General features: G+C 49.4%; 1 protein-coding gene across 8 annotated transcripts in view; it reads left to right on the top strand.

The window, feature by feature from the left end:
• FYCO1 (FYVE and coiled-coil domain autophagy adaptor 1) overlaps positions 1–12,934 on the top strand; it is a 79,301-nt gene that overhangs the window by 16,174 nt on the left and 50,193 nt on the right. For 7 of the 8 annotated variants that reach the window (XM_052651409.1, XM_052651414.1, XM_052651587.1 and 4 more), the window contains exons 5-8: positions 2,496–2,602; positions 5,426–5,569; positions 8,743–8,833; positions 9,787–12,105. In XM_052651409.1, coding sequence (XP_052507369.1) covers positions 2,496–2,602; positions 5,426–5,569; positions 8,743–8,833; positions 9,787–12,105 — 2,661 coding nt within the window. The remainder of the gene's footprint in view (positions 1–2,495; positions 2,603–5,425; positions 5,570–8,742; positions 8,834–9,786; positions 12,106–12,934) is intronic. The other variant, XM_052651662.1, reaches the window with a different exon arrangement.

Genomic DNA, 12,934 nt, shown 5'->3' with positions numbered 1-12,934 from the left:
AGACAGATCTTGTGAGATCGTGCCCGGTGGCACACTCAGGTACATGATTAAGCGTTGTACTGCTTCTCTCTGTGGTGCAGTGAGTTTTGATTAGATGCTAACAAAACTTAAGGTATTGAATGATGAAAGTGGACCCGTGATCTCAAAAAGTTCTTAAAAAAGGCAATGCAGTATCTTCATTTGCTATACAAAGGAACTGTTGTTGTTCCCTTCCCCAAAGGATGTTTAAAAAGACCTTTCAACATAACTCCTTTCACACATATAATGGATTCGGTTAATAGGCCTGACTTAAAATGTAGCCTCAAATGTTTGCCTTTAAATGTCCTAAGTGCTGTTACTATGGCCATTTTATTAATAAGGGCAGGCCCCTTCCTTGGGAGCTTACAGATACGAGCTGTTATATGGGGTTTTTTTTTTAGATTCAGCGGGACCTGGGTGTGGATGTGTGTGTGTGACCAATACACTTCACTTCACGATGCCTTGCTCAGCTGTTCCCAGCTGCCTGGGTCCCTGGTTGTCACCGCTGAGCACTTTGTTCTTACCTCACTCATAAGTAGAAAAGCATTTGGACGTGGGGATGTCATTCTCCCTGAGCGTCTGTCGGGATCCACTCCTTGTGGACATGCCATGGTGGATTTTACAAAGCCAGTGGGTCAGGCTGCTGCTACCACCTTCATTTCCAACCCCCCTGGCTGTACCCCAGACCCACAAAACTCACATGGAGAAATGTCTTACAGACTCTGACAGAAATGTCTTATGAGGTTTCACACCTTCTCATTTTTTAAAACTACCTCATATTGTGGTATCATTTCCTCAAGTCAGCAGTGAGAACGCACAGAGCCCTGAGCTTAAAGGTGCTGGGAACCGGGATGTTTACAGCATCGCGCGCATGCTGGTGCTGGAGGCCGTACCTCGTGTTTCCTGTCTCAGCCCAGCGCCACGGTTAGCTTCTTAATAGGATGGAGGGGTGCTGTCGTTGTTCAGTCACTAAGTCATGTCTGACTCTTTGCGACCTCACGGACTGCAGCACGCCAGGCTTCCCTGTTCTTCACCATCTCCCAGAGCTCGCTCAGACTCACGTCCATTGAGTTGGTGCTGCCATCCAGCCATCTCATCCTCTGTCGTCCCCTTCTCCTCCTGCCCTCAGTCTTTCCCAGCATCAGGGACTTTCCCAGTGAGTTGGCTTTTCACATCAGGTGGCCAAAGTGTTGGAGTTTCATCTTCAGCATCAGTCTTTCCAATGAATATTCAGGGTTGATTTCCTTTAGGATTGACTGGTTGCACCTCCTTACTGTCCAGGGAACTCTTAAGAGTGAAGTGTTAGGACCGTCTTTTGGTCAGACCACTGCCACCCTTCCCCCAGCCACCAAGGTAAACACTTGTGACCCTTGAAGAGACGCGGAGGGAATGAGTCTTGGCTTAGCCCGGTCAGAGCCCGTGCCTGACAGGGGCATGTGGTAAGCTGGCAGGTTGTGAGCTCCTGCCTGTTATCCTGAGCTGCTGGGGCTGGGTCATCGGGAGCACGGACCCTGGTTTGCATATGATCTCAAGTGTCTTGCTAGGGCCAGGCTCTCTTGACTGGCTTATCCTGCCTCTATCACAACAAGCCAGAAACCTCTTTAGAAGCCGTGTTTTTCTCTGTGGGGAGAGGTTATGAAGGCAGGCCTGCACCCGGACCCTCTATCCACCTCAGGGTTATTGAAACAGAACTGCACCCATTTTTCATTACTTCTGTGTGACTCGGCCACCTAGAAACTCCCCTGCCCTCACCCCCTGGGCACCTTCTGACTAAACCCAGTGAGCTGGCATAGCTGAAAAGAGATCCCCCCAGGAAGCACTAGCAGATGTGTGGATTTTAGTGACGTTCCCTGAGGGTGCAGGGGAGGCAGTTACGTCCGTCCCAGGTCCCCTGACACTCCTCTGCCTTTGGCCCTCCCTCTCCCCCTTCCACACAGGCTCCAGCCAAGCTGCCATACCTTTTCTGTGGCCTCTCTTCTCCCAGCACTTCAAAACCCAGCCCAGACATGTGCTAAACGAAGACCATCTCTCGCTCCTCAAGGGTACTTCTGCTATGAGGAGCCCTGCATTTATCTCTGGCTTGTTTTCTAAAGGTTCCAGATTAAACCACACCATTTTCATCTCTGACTCTAAACCCAGGGATTCTGAGGGAGCAGAGGAGGAAGAATGACCTTCCAGTAGAATCCACAGTAGATGCTTGAGCCTCTTACGACTGTGTCTTCCATGGCACGTTTGCTGGAGTCCACAGATTATTCTCAGACGGAGGCCTGCAAGACGTCCACACACTTTAGGCCTTTTTCTCTGAGGCGACGTTCTCAAATGTTCAGTGTTCTTGGAGGGACTTGAGTGAAGCTTATGTGTAGGGAGGACTGGGTGGCATTTTCCACCCTGTTTCTGTTTTGGCCAGCCATCCTTGGAGGCCTGTGTTTGGAATTAGGCTAACAGCTCTTGGTTTCTATTTTATCTACTTTTTCCAGCTCCGAACATCTCTTGGAAAAGGAAGGGCATTTATTCGCTACTCCTTGGTGCACCAGAGGTTGGCTGACACTTTACAGCAGTGCTTCATGAACACCAAAGTGACCAGGTAAATACATGACAGTTCTGGGCTTTACCCCCATGTGATTCAGAGATGACCCGAAGGCCCCTCATGAATAGTAATGGTACTACTTACACTGGACAGAGAAAGACAAATATCATATATCTCTTATGTGGAATCTAAAAAACACTATGAATGAATTATTTATGAAACTGTTGAAACAGACTCACAGACACAGAAAACAAACTTCTGGGAGAGGTGAACTGCGAGTATGGGATTAGCAGATACACAGTACTGTATATAGAGTAAACATCAAAGATTCACTGTATGGTGCAGGGAACTATATTCAGTATCTTGTAATAAGCTATAATGGAAAAGAATTTTTAAAATATAGCCATGTACATATATTGTTGTTGTTCAGTTGCTAAGTTATGTCCAACTCTTTGTGACCCCATGGACTAAAGCACGCCACGCTTTCCTGTCCTTCACTGTCTCCCAGAGCTTGCTCAAACTCATGTCCATTGAGTTGGTGATGCCATCCAGCCATCTCATCCTCTGTTGCCCCTTTCTCCTTTGGCCTTCAGTCTTTCCCAGCATCAGGGTCTTTTCCAGTAGGTCGGCTCTTTGTATCAGGTAGCCAAAGTATTGGGCTTCCCTGGTGGCTTGGAGGCCAAAGTATTGGAGTTTCAGCTTCAGTATCAGTCCTTCCAATGAATATTCAGGGTTGATTTCCTTTCAGATTGACTGGTTTGATCTCGTTGCAATGCAAGGGAGTCTCAAGAGTCTTCTCTAGCATCACAGTTCGAAAGCATCAGTTCTTTGGCGCTCAGCCTTCTTTATGGTTCGGCTCTCCCATCCGTACTTGACTATTGGAAAAACCATAGCTTTGACTATATAGACCTTTGTTGTCTCTGTCTCTGCTTTTTCATATGCTGTCTAGGTTTGTCATAACTTGTCTTCCAAGGAGCAGACGTCTTTTAATTTCATGTACATATATGTGTGTAACCAAATCACTTTACTGTACTCGTGACACTAACATAGTACTTGTAAATCAACTATCAAAGAAAATTATGATGCTATTTATAATACACAAAGTGGAAACCATCCATGTCCAATGATAGAGGGCTGTAAAATTACAGCAAATTAGCTTAAATGGCATAGCATGACATCATTTAAAATTCTAATAAGGAAGTCTGTATAGCAAGAATGAAAATAACAATATAACAGTCAAGGAAAAAGAATGCAAATCTTCTCTGTCCAAATGGCAACAATGAAGAAATTGCAGAAAAACATATAAAAGGATTATAAAGTATATGAGAACATGAGGTGATAAATAAAAGGTAGGAATATGTCATTTTTTTCTTTTTAAATTATTGTTTTTGCAGTGAACAATTTTTTTTGAACACTTTTCACCAGGCATTAAAGTGTATGAGGCCTCTGAAAGAAGTTCAGGAGCCCTCAAACAAGTGTGATAAACTTAAAGATTATAATAGCAATAATGGCAGCCGCAGTGGCAGTGCCTGTCTGTGCCACATCCTGGCACAAGCAGGGGCCTCCAGCTGTCATCCTCTCCTCCCCTTCCTGACCGCAGTCCTTGGTGCCCACGAAGCAGGAAGCCCTGCGCTGTCACAGGTGGGGAGACAGAGGCCTAGGGAGGCCAGATGCCTCTGTCTGGGCCCCACTGATGCTCAGGTGAGGAGCAGAAACTGGGGTTCAGGTCTTGGAACTCCTAATGCCAGGTGCTTTCCCCTGGTGGATGGCATGTCCTTGGTGCTGGCAGACATGCCTCTCCGCAGAACCACCTGTGAAATCTTTAACACTAGCGAGCCTGGGGCCTCACCAGAGACACTGAGTCACTGCCGGCCCCGTTGGTCTGGGCTCCCTGGAGCTTGTGACAGCAACCAGATGGGGGGCCTTTGGGCCCCTCATGCTCCTCGTGCCCCTCCCACCCCTTCAGCAGGGGGAGGAGGACAGGACGGAGAGCAGGACTGAGCACGTGGAGCCGGGAGAGGATGTCAGATTAGGAGCCTGTCAGCTGAACCTCTTGGCTGCCCGGCTGCGCAGCCCACCTCTGCCGCCCTGCTGCCTCTGGAGCTTCTTCCAGTTAATCAAAGAGATACTTCTGAATTAAAGAAAAACTATTGGGAAATATTTTGTTTCATTTTGTGTCACCTTTAAGATTTGTGTAAATGCATATTTCTCTTGTATGTGCTAAGCTTTGTGAATTCATGTGAGTTGAAAACCTTTGCACGTTTGATTTGAAGGTTGTTTTGTTGTGATGTTCAGTGACAGCTGTCATAAACTGACTTACAGTCTCTTGCAGTTCCCAGAACTCAGCCACATAGCTCATTAAACTCATCAGTCTTGTCTCTTTAATTCTTACTGTCTCACATGAGGTAAAACAGCCACCACCTCAAAGTGGAGGTACTTTGTTCTTTGACTTTTTTAATACATGTCTGGACAGAAATTAGCAGCGAGTTCAATGTCCTGTACTGCGTTCTCCAGAAGGGACAGAAGACAAAATTTTCTTGTAAAAAGGAAGTGTTCTTTCCCTTACAACTGCCCTTTCCTGGACGGCAATTCAAATTTAAGGTTTCTCACATTCTTTGGGGGAATAGATAAGATATAAATAATAAACAAATAAGCATCTAGTTCATTTCAGTAATTCCTTGAAGGAGAGTGAGTTTAAGAGTTACATACTTCAGTGGTGAAAATCACATTGGGATGTGTATATTTCTGTCTGCCTTTAATTACTTTAGTACCTGAGTTGCAATTTGGTGAGGCAAAGCCATGCTAAGAGGACTGACTAAATGCTCTCTTCCATTTTCTTTATTGTCCCTGTACTTGACCCCTTTCCATGTTTTTCTGCAGTGACTGGTACTATGCAAGGAGCCCCTTTCTGAAGCCAAAGCTGAGCTCTGACATCGTGGGCCAACTCTACGAGCTGACTGACGTCCAGTTTGACCTGGCATCGAGGGGCTATGACCTGGATGCTGCCTGGCCAACGTTTGCTAGGTACTTTGAAGAATTAACTGCCTGGTTGAAAAGAGGGGAAAGAGGTGTTTGAAGTTTTGAAGCTTGCTATCAGTACGCTCAAAGCAGTTTTGCTAATGCAGTGAATTACCTTATGCTTGCTCATTTTACAGACTTGGTGGCATCATGACTAGCGATAACATCTGAAGGCTCCAGCCTTAAACTAACCTAGTTGGTTAGGCGGTATGAGTCAGTGGAGATGCATATGCAAAACCCAGGGTTTTCAGATGTGGTAAGGAACTCAGTGTGGAGCGAAGTGAAAGCAAGTGGGCTTTTCCCAGTTGTGTTCTCCTGGATACAGTGATTATCACGGACACCAATGAGAGGGATAGAAAGCTCATCACATAAGGGTGGTTGGAAAGTTTGCTTTGCTGTGTTTTCTTTCCCTACACCAGTATAGCGTCCGCACAACTGCATTCACACAGCACCCATTTCAGGAGTGAGGTGCTGAGGAAACAGGCGCAGAGAGTGGAGAGACTTGCCCAGTGCCACACAGCTGGCAAGAGCAGGGCCAGGGCACCAGACTCGAGTTCAACTCAAACCCAGCACTCTTTGTTGTTGTTGTTGTTGTTGTTTTTTTTGCTTTCTGTAAAAAAGGTATGTTTTGTTTTTAATTCCAATTTTTTGAATTTCTTATTAGGAACTTCTTTCTGTGGAAGAAAAAGTACTGACTATAATGGAACCCATGTGTCAACTACTGGGGCTTAAGAGCCAACATTTTTGCCATATTTACTTCACACGTCCTTTTTAGAATGGTTCGATTTTAAAATCATTTCAGAATTACAGAAAAGTTATAAAAACAGTACTCAGTGCTCATCTGTCCTTCACCTCAATTCCCTAGTTATCAGTGTTTTACTACAACTGTTTTTATCATTCTGTTTTCTTTTGTCATGTTTTGGCTGCACCTCATGGTTTGGGGATTCTTAGTTCCCCAACCAGGGGTTGAACCTGCACCTTTGCAGCAGAAACATGGAGTCTTAACCACTAGACTGTCAGGGAGTTCCATATCACTTTTTCTCCTTATGTAAACGTGGTTTGTTTCCATTCTCATTTGAGAATATGTTACAGCCCTGATTGCCCTTTACTCCTAAGTATTTCATCGTGTATTTCCTTAGATCAGGGACATCCTTTTATACAACCCCAGTACAGTTGTTAAAATCGGGGAATTGACATGGATACAATACTGCTATCCAGTCTGCAGAACATACTCAAATTTGAAGAATTATGCCAGACGCGTCTTTGAGGCAGTCCAGGCTCACGTCAGTGAATTGTCAAGGGTCTAGTCCTTGTTCATCTGGGATAGTTTCTCTTCTTTGTTTATAGCATAGACATTTTCGAGAAGTAGAGGCCAGTTGTTTCGTAACTTGTTCCTTGATTTGCGTTTGTCTAGTGTACTTTCCCGTCACTGTATTCAGGGTAAGCATTTTGGGAGAAATACCCCAGGTTTTGTGTCCCTCTTGGTATATTGTACCCAGAGGCACAGGATGTTGATTTATTTCATTACTAGTGAGGTTAACCATCATCATTTGATTATGCTGGTGTTAGCCAGGTTTCTCCTAAAGTTTTCTCTCTTTGTAATTAATATGTTATCTTATTGGAAGACATTTTGAGACTAGGTGGTTGTTGATTTTTCTTTTCTTTTATCCTATTTCTTTTCAATATCTCTCCTGTTAGCATCCATTGGTAAATCTTTCCTGAATCAATTACTGTCATGGTTATCAGAGTGATTTTCTGAGTCCATTTTTCCTTCTGCATTAGTAGCTGGCATTCTGTTTGTGAGGAAGATCTTTTCTTTCTTCTCCATCTGTTTATTCATTTGCTTATTTATAGCAGTACTGACTTGTGGATTCTTCTTTTCTTCAATAGGTTATATTCGTCACTGTAATAATTTTAAACTCAAGTTATCTCATATTTGGCCAGTCAAAGCCCTTTCAAACTGGTTCCGATACCCTTTATTTTAGGAAATAAAATATAGATTCAAATAAAGCCCCACCCCATGGCCATCCTTTTTGATCTCTCTCTTTCTAGAAGCAATTACAACCCTGTAGTTGATGAGTGTCGTTCCCAGATATTTTTGTGTTTTACTATGTGTTCTCATAAATATATATATAGTTTTATTTTATATGTATATTTTTTGCATTTGCATACATTGAATCATGAAGTTGCTATTCTTTTGCAACTCGCCTTTTTCTTCCACTTTGCTTTTGAGGTTCTTAGCTAATTGCACAGGGAGTTCTACAGATGTGGGGTGGGACTGGCACACCACGGCCCACAGGACAGTGTGTAACACACCTCTATTTGCCCACTGTCTATGGGTATGCCTTCAGGCTATGGTGGCAGAGTTGGGTTGTTGTGGCAGAGCCCATAAGGCTTACAAACCAAAACTATTCACTGCCTGGCACTTTACAAAATAGATGACCAGTGAGTGGCGTAGTGTTCCTCTGTGTGAGTAAAGAGGCTCTCTGTCTCTCCAGTGATAGAGTCAGACTTGTTCTGCTTTCTCCACCATGATACACTGCCGAGAGCACCCACATGTATGTGACTGTCTTCTGGGTAGATGCTGACAAGTGCAGTCGCTGGGTTGTGGAGACTAACAGGTGCAAAATGCAGTAATTGTAGATTAAGGGACAGATTCTGGTTAAGTGAAAGTACATTTCTTTTGCAGTGGCTAGTGCCATCAAATAGAACTTTCCGCAGTAAGGAAAGTGTCCGGTGTGGTCACATGAACCAGAAGAGGTCTTCCCGCCACATCACCCATGTAACGTACTGTAAAGCAGTGACCTCAGGGCCCAAAGCACAGCGTGACCTCTGTTTACCAGACTGACTGCTGCTGGTTCCTCACTGGCAGACAAGTAGTGTCTGGCACCGAAGTTTCTAGGAAAGCTTAAACCTCAAACTGGGAAAATAGAATATCGTTCCTTTTTGACAGTGGGAGCAAAGCCACCATGCTTAGACTTCAGCAGTGGAGTCCAGCGGCCACAACCAACCTGAATGTCTGCTTTGGTGGAAATTGTTGGACTTTGCCTCCTTACTGTACCTGGGTGGGCATCACTCCTGCCGCCACCTGGTTGCCAGTTGACAACCAAGGCCTCCCCACGTGTGTGTGTGTGTGTTTCCTGCTCTGAGGCAGGCATGTCTGTTCTGCGGCCCCACAGGAGGACCCTGGCCACCAGCTCTTCCGCTTACCTGTGGAGACCACCCAGCCGAAGCTCAAGCATGAGCAGTTTGGTGAGCAGCTACCTGCAGGTAATGCCGGGAAGGCTGGGGCCTTCCTGTCTGTCATGTCCTTGCCCCGCCCAACTCGGGGGACGTTTGCAGACACCTGGTGTTCCAGCCCCAAGCCACATAACCCCTCAGTTCTACCCGCTGTTTCCTAGAGTCCAGGCTTTTACAACCAAAAGGAATTCAGGCCTTTTAAAATTGTTATTTTTTAAAACTTTTTGAAGTGTTTTAGAAGAAGTGATTTAGCACTGTGGTTAAAAGTGGCAAGATCATATCCTGACTTGCCACCTGTGTGACTCTGGGAAGGTGACTTACCTTCTCGGAACTGGAGCTCTCTCATCTGTAAAATGGGTTCATAACGATTATCCCAGCCCTTAAGGTGGTTGTAGGGAGTAGACAAAGGTATGCACTTACTGTGCTTGAGGGCTTGGCGCAAGCCTAGTGCTCAGTGAATGCTAGTGGGTAAGGTCAGTTTGGTTAATTTTGTTATCTATGTGAATGGAATGTATCATATAGTTTAATGGGAAAGAACACAGAAATTGTTCAGCAAAGCAAAATAAAGAGCAATCAATACAAGAAGAATTCAGAGTAGCATTTTTACCCCATTTTGTGATATAATTGCAGCAGGAATTGTGGGTACAGTGCAGTGGGTGAGCAGTAGTTTACATATAACTTAATTTCTCTGAGAGCGTACATCCACTGTGTTACCAATACTAGCAGGGGCGCGATGGGAAACGTCAATTCTGGGTCTCAGGGGAACTCACGTGTGCGGCGTTGCATCGTGGTTTTAGGATGTGCTGCTGACCTTCTCTGGCAGCTGCTTTGAGCGAAGGGGTTCCAGTCCTTCAAATAGCTCCATAGACTTTAGGTCATCTAATTGCTGTATTTTTCCTTTTGTTTACATTAAATTCTAAAGCTTCACCAAACAGCTGTGTAGCTTCATCCCCAAGCCACTTATTTTCCGTGTTTCCACCCAGACTCAGGAGATGGCCTCCAGCCTGGACCTGAGCAACCCCTTAAACAGCGAGTCCCTGGAGGGCTTTGACGAGATGCGGCTGGAGCTGGACCAGCTGGAGGTGCGGGAGAAGCAGTTGCAGGAGCGGATGCAGCAGCTGGACAGAGAGAACCAGGAGCTGAGGGCGGCCATCAGCCTGCAGGGAGAGCAGCTACAGGTGGAGAGGGAGAGGGGCCGCGCCACTGCCGAGGACAACAGTCGCCTCGCGGACACGGTGGCCGCGCTCCAGAAGCAGTGGGAAGTCACCCAGGCCACGCAGAACACCATGGTGGAGCTGCACACGTGCCTGCAGGCCCTGAAGCTGGGGGCTGCGGAGAAGGAGGAGGATTACTGCTCGGCCCTGCGGCGGCTGGAGTCCTTGCTGAAGCCCCTGGCTCAGGAGCTCGAGGCCACCCATGACTCCCCGCGCAGGAGGGACCAGGACATCCCTGCGGCCGATGTCCTGGAGCAGCCGGCCGCAGCCGAGAAGACGGCCGCTACGGCTCTGGATGCCAAGGAGAGGGAAGAGCGCGCCTCCAGTGACTCGGCCCTGGAGACCCAGGAGCTGGCGGTGAGGCTCCAAGCCCTGGAAAGCGAGAATCCCCGCGTCCAGGAGCTCAGCGGGCAGCAGGCAGCGCAGCTGGATCTGCTGGCTGGGGAACTGCAGCTGAAGGAGGAGGCTGGGGCCTGCCTGGAGCGCCTGGTGGAGGAGACGGCCCTGCTGCGGGAAGAGCTGTCCCGCAAGGGGCAGGAGGCAGCCCAGCTCCGGCGCCAGCTGCAGGAGTCTCTGGGCCACTTGGGCTCCCTGGAGGAGGAGCTCGCACAGGCGAGGCGTGAGGCGCGGCGGTGGCTGGAGGAGAAGGAGCTGCTGGAACAGGAGGCCCGCTCACTGACACGGCAGCTGCAGCTCCTGGAGACCCAGCTGGCCCAGGTGAGCCAGCACGTGAGTGACCTGGAGGAGCAGAAGAAGCAGCTCATCCAGGACCGGGACCACCTCAGCCAGAAGGTGGGAACACTGGAGCGACTTGCTGCACAGCCAGGTCCAGCTCTGCCCGGCGCCGCTGGGATGCTTGAAGCTCCGAACTCTGCCCCACAGCAGGCCTGCGAGACACCAGAGGAGAAACAGCAGGGCCTGCGGGAGGGACAGACAGACGATCCCAGGGTGCACAGGGCCGGCCAGGAGGACCAGCTCCAGCAGGCCCACAGGGAGCTGGAGAAGGAGCTGCAGAATATAGCTGAGCGCAACCACATTCTGGAGGAGAAACTTCAGGCCCTGCAGGCTGATTACCAAGCGCTGCAGCAGCGGGAGGCGGCCAGCCAGGGCTCCCTGGGCTCTCTGGAGTCAGAGCAGACGGAGGCAATCCTGCGGGCCCACATGGCAGAGAAGGAGGCTGCCCTGCGGAGCAAGGAGGCCGAGACCCGGGACGGGGAGCTCCAAGCTCTTGAGGGCCAGTGCCAGCAGCAGACCCAGCTGACTGAGACCCTCAGGGCAGACGGAGGCCAACAGGGTCTCAGCCCCCCTGAAGACCATGCGCTGCAGGAGCTGGCCGCCCAGCTGGCCCTGTCTCAGGCGCAGCTGGAGATCCATCACGGGGAGGCCCGGCGACTCCAGGCCACGGTGGTGGAGCTCCAGGCCAAGCTGCAGGCCGCCCTGGGGGACCAGGAGAAGGTGAAGAGCCAGCTGAGCGTAGCTGAGGCTGCTCTGACAGAGCACAAGGCCCTCGTGCAGCGACTGAAGGAGCAGAACGAGGCCCTCAACAGGGCCCACGTCCAGGAGCTGCTGCAGTGCTCGGAGCGTGAAGGGGCGCTGAGGGAGGAGAGGGCCGAAGAGGCAGAGCGGAGGGAGGAGGAGCTCCAGATCCTGCGGGAGGAGCTGTCCCGGGCCAGGTGCAGCTCCGAGGAGGCCCATCTGGAGCACGCCGAGCTGCAGGAGCAGCTGCACCGCGCCAACACAGACACGGCGGAGCTCGGCATCCAGGTCTGTGCGCTGACTGTGGAGAAAGAGCGGGTGGAGGGGGTGCTGGCCCACACTATTCAGGAGCTTCAGGAGGCCAAAGAGGCAGCCTCCAGGGAGCGGGAGGGCCTGGAGCACCAAGTGGCAGGGCTGCGGCGAGAGAAGGAGAGCCTGCAGGAGCAGCTGAGGGCGGCTGAGGAGACAGCTGGCTCGCTTCCTGGCCTGCAGGCCCGGCTGGCCCAGGCTGAACAGCACGCCCAGAGCCTCCAGGAGGCCTCACGCCAGGAGCTCGACACCCTCAAGTTCCAGCTGAGCACCGAGATCATGGACTACCAGGGAAGACTGAAGGTAACCCTCCCCCAGCCGTCTGAGCTGCACCCACCTCGTGCAGCAGTGCCTGGTGGGTCCCTGAGTGAGTGTGAGCCGCCTTGGGCCATGTGGCCTGTAAGAGCCTGGGAATGTCCTGTTGTCACAGCTCACAGCATCCTTGTCCTGCGAGAACCTGTCAGGGACCCAGCACGAGGGAAGGATGCCTTCACTCAGACATCTGATGCCATTGCAGACAAGTTTGGCCCACACAGAAATTTTTTTGTAATTAGCAGCCAACGTTTTAAGAGCAAGTTGTTTGTAGATTTAGTTCGGGGGCTTCTTTTGAAATCTTAGGAGGCCTGTAAGCCTGTGTGCCCTCATTCCTGAATGGCAGCAGGGGCAGGGTGGGAGTGCCTGCTTTAAGGAAACGAGGCCGCTGGTATTTTCCTTACCCTTGTTTATGTACTTGCTGCCCAAGCCCGAGTTCCTGACTGCCTCAAGTCCTGTCCCTGGATTCTCTGTCTCTTCAGCTGCCTTCTGATAACAGTGCAGCTGTAATAAACCAACTCAATTCATTTTCACAAGACCCTTGGGATGGCTGAGCTTATGTGTGCCCTAGACTGCACGGGGGAGAGGTTAAGAGTGAGGACACGGGCAAACAGACGGGGCTTTGGCCTCTGATGCTCGTCACGTGTCTGTGCGCTTCTCCACTCCTCTCTCTCAGGCAGCTGCTGCCTTTCTACAGCCGTGCCTCCCACCCTGTGTCACTCTATCCCGTGTAGTACCACGTGGCTCATGCTCCACCCTTCCCTCGAAGAAATGAAATTCTAAGCTCAGAGGCCAAGCTAAATCTCTTAGCTTGACAGGA

Source organism: Budorcas taxicolor, chromosome 1 (genome assembly GCF_023091745.1).
Source record: "Budorcas taxicolor isolate Tak-1 chromosome 1, Takin1.1, whole genome shotgun sequence".
Taxonomy (NCBI): domain Eukaryota; kingdom Metazoa; phylum Chordata; class Mammalia; order Artiodactyla; family Bovidae; genus Budorcas; species Budorcas taxicolor.
This window is presented reverse-complemented; position numbering and strand designations above follow the sequence as displayed.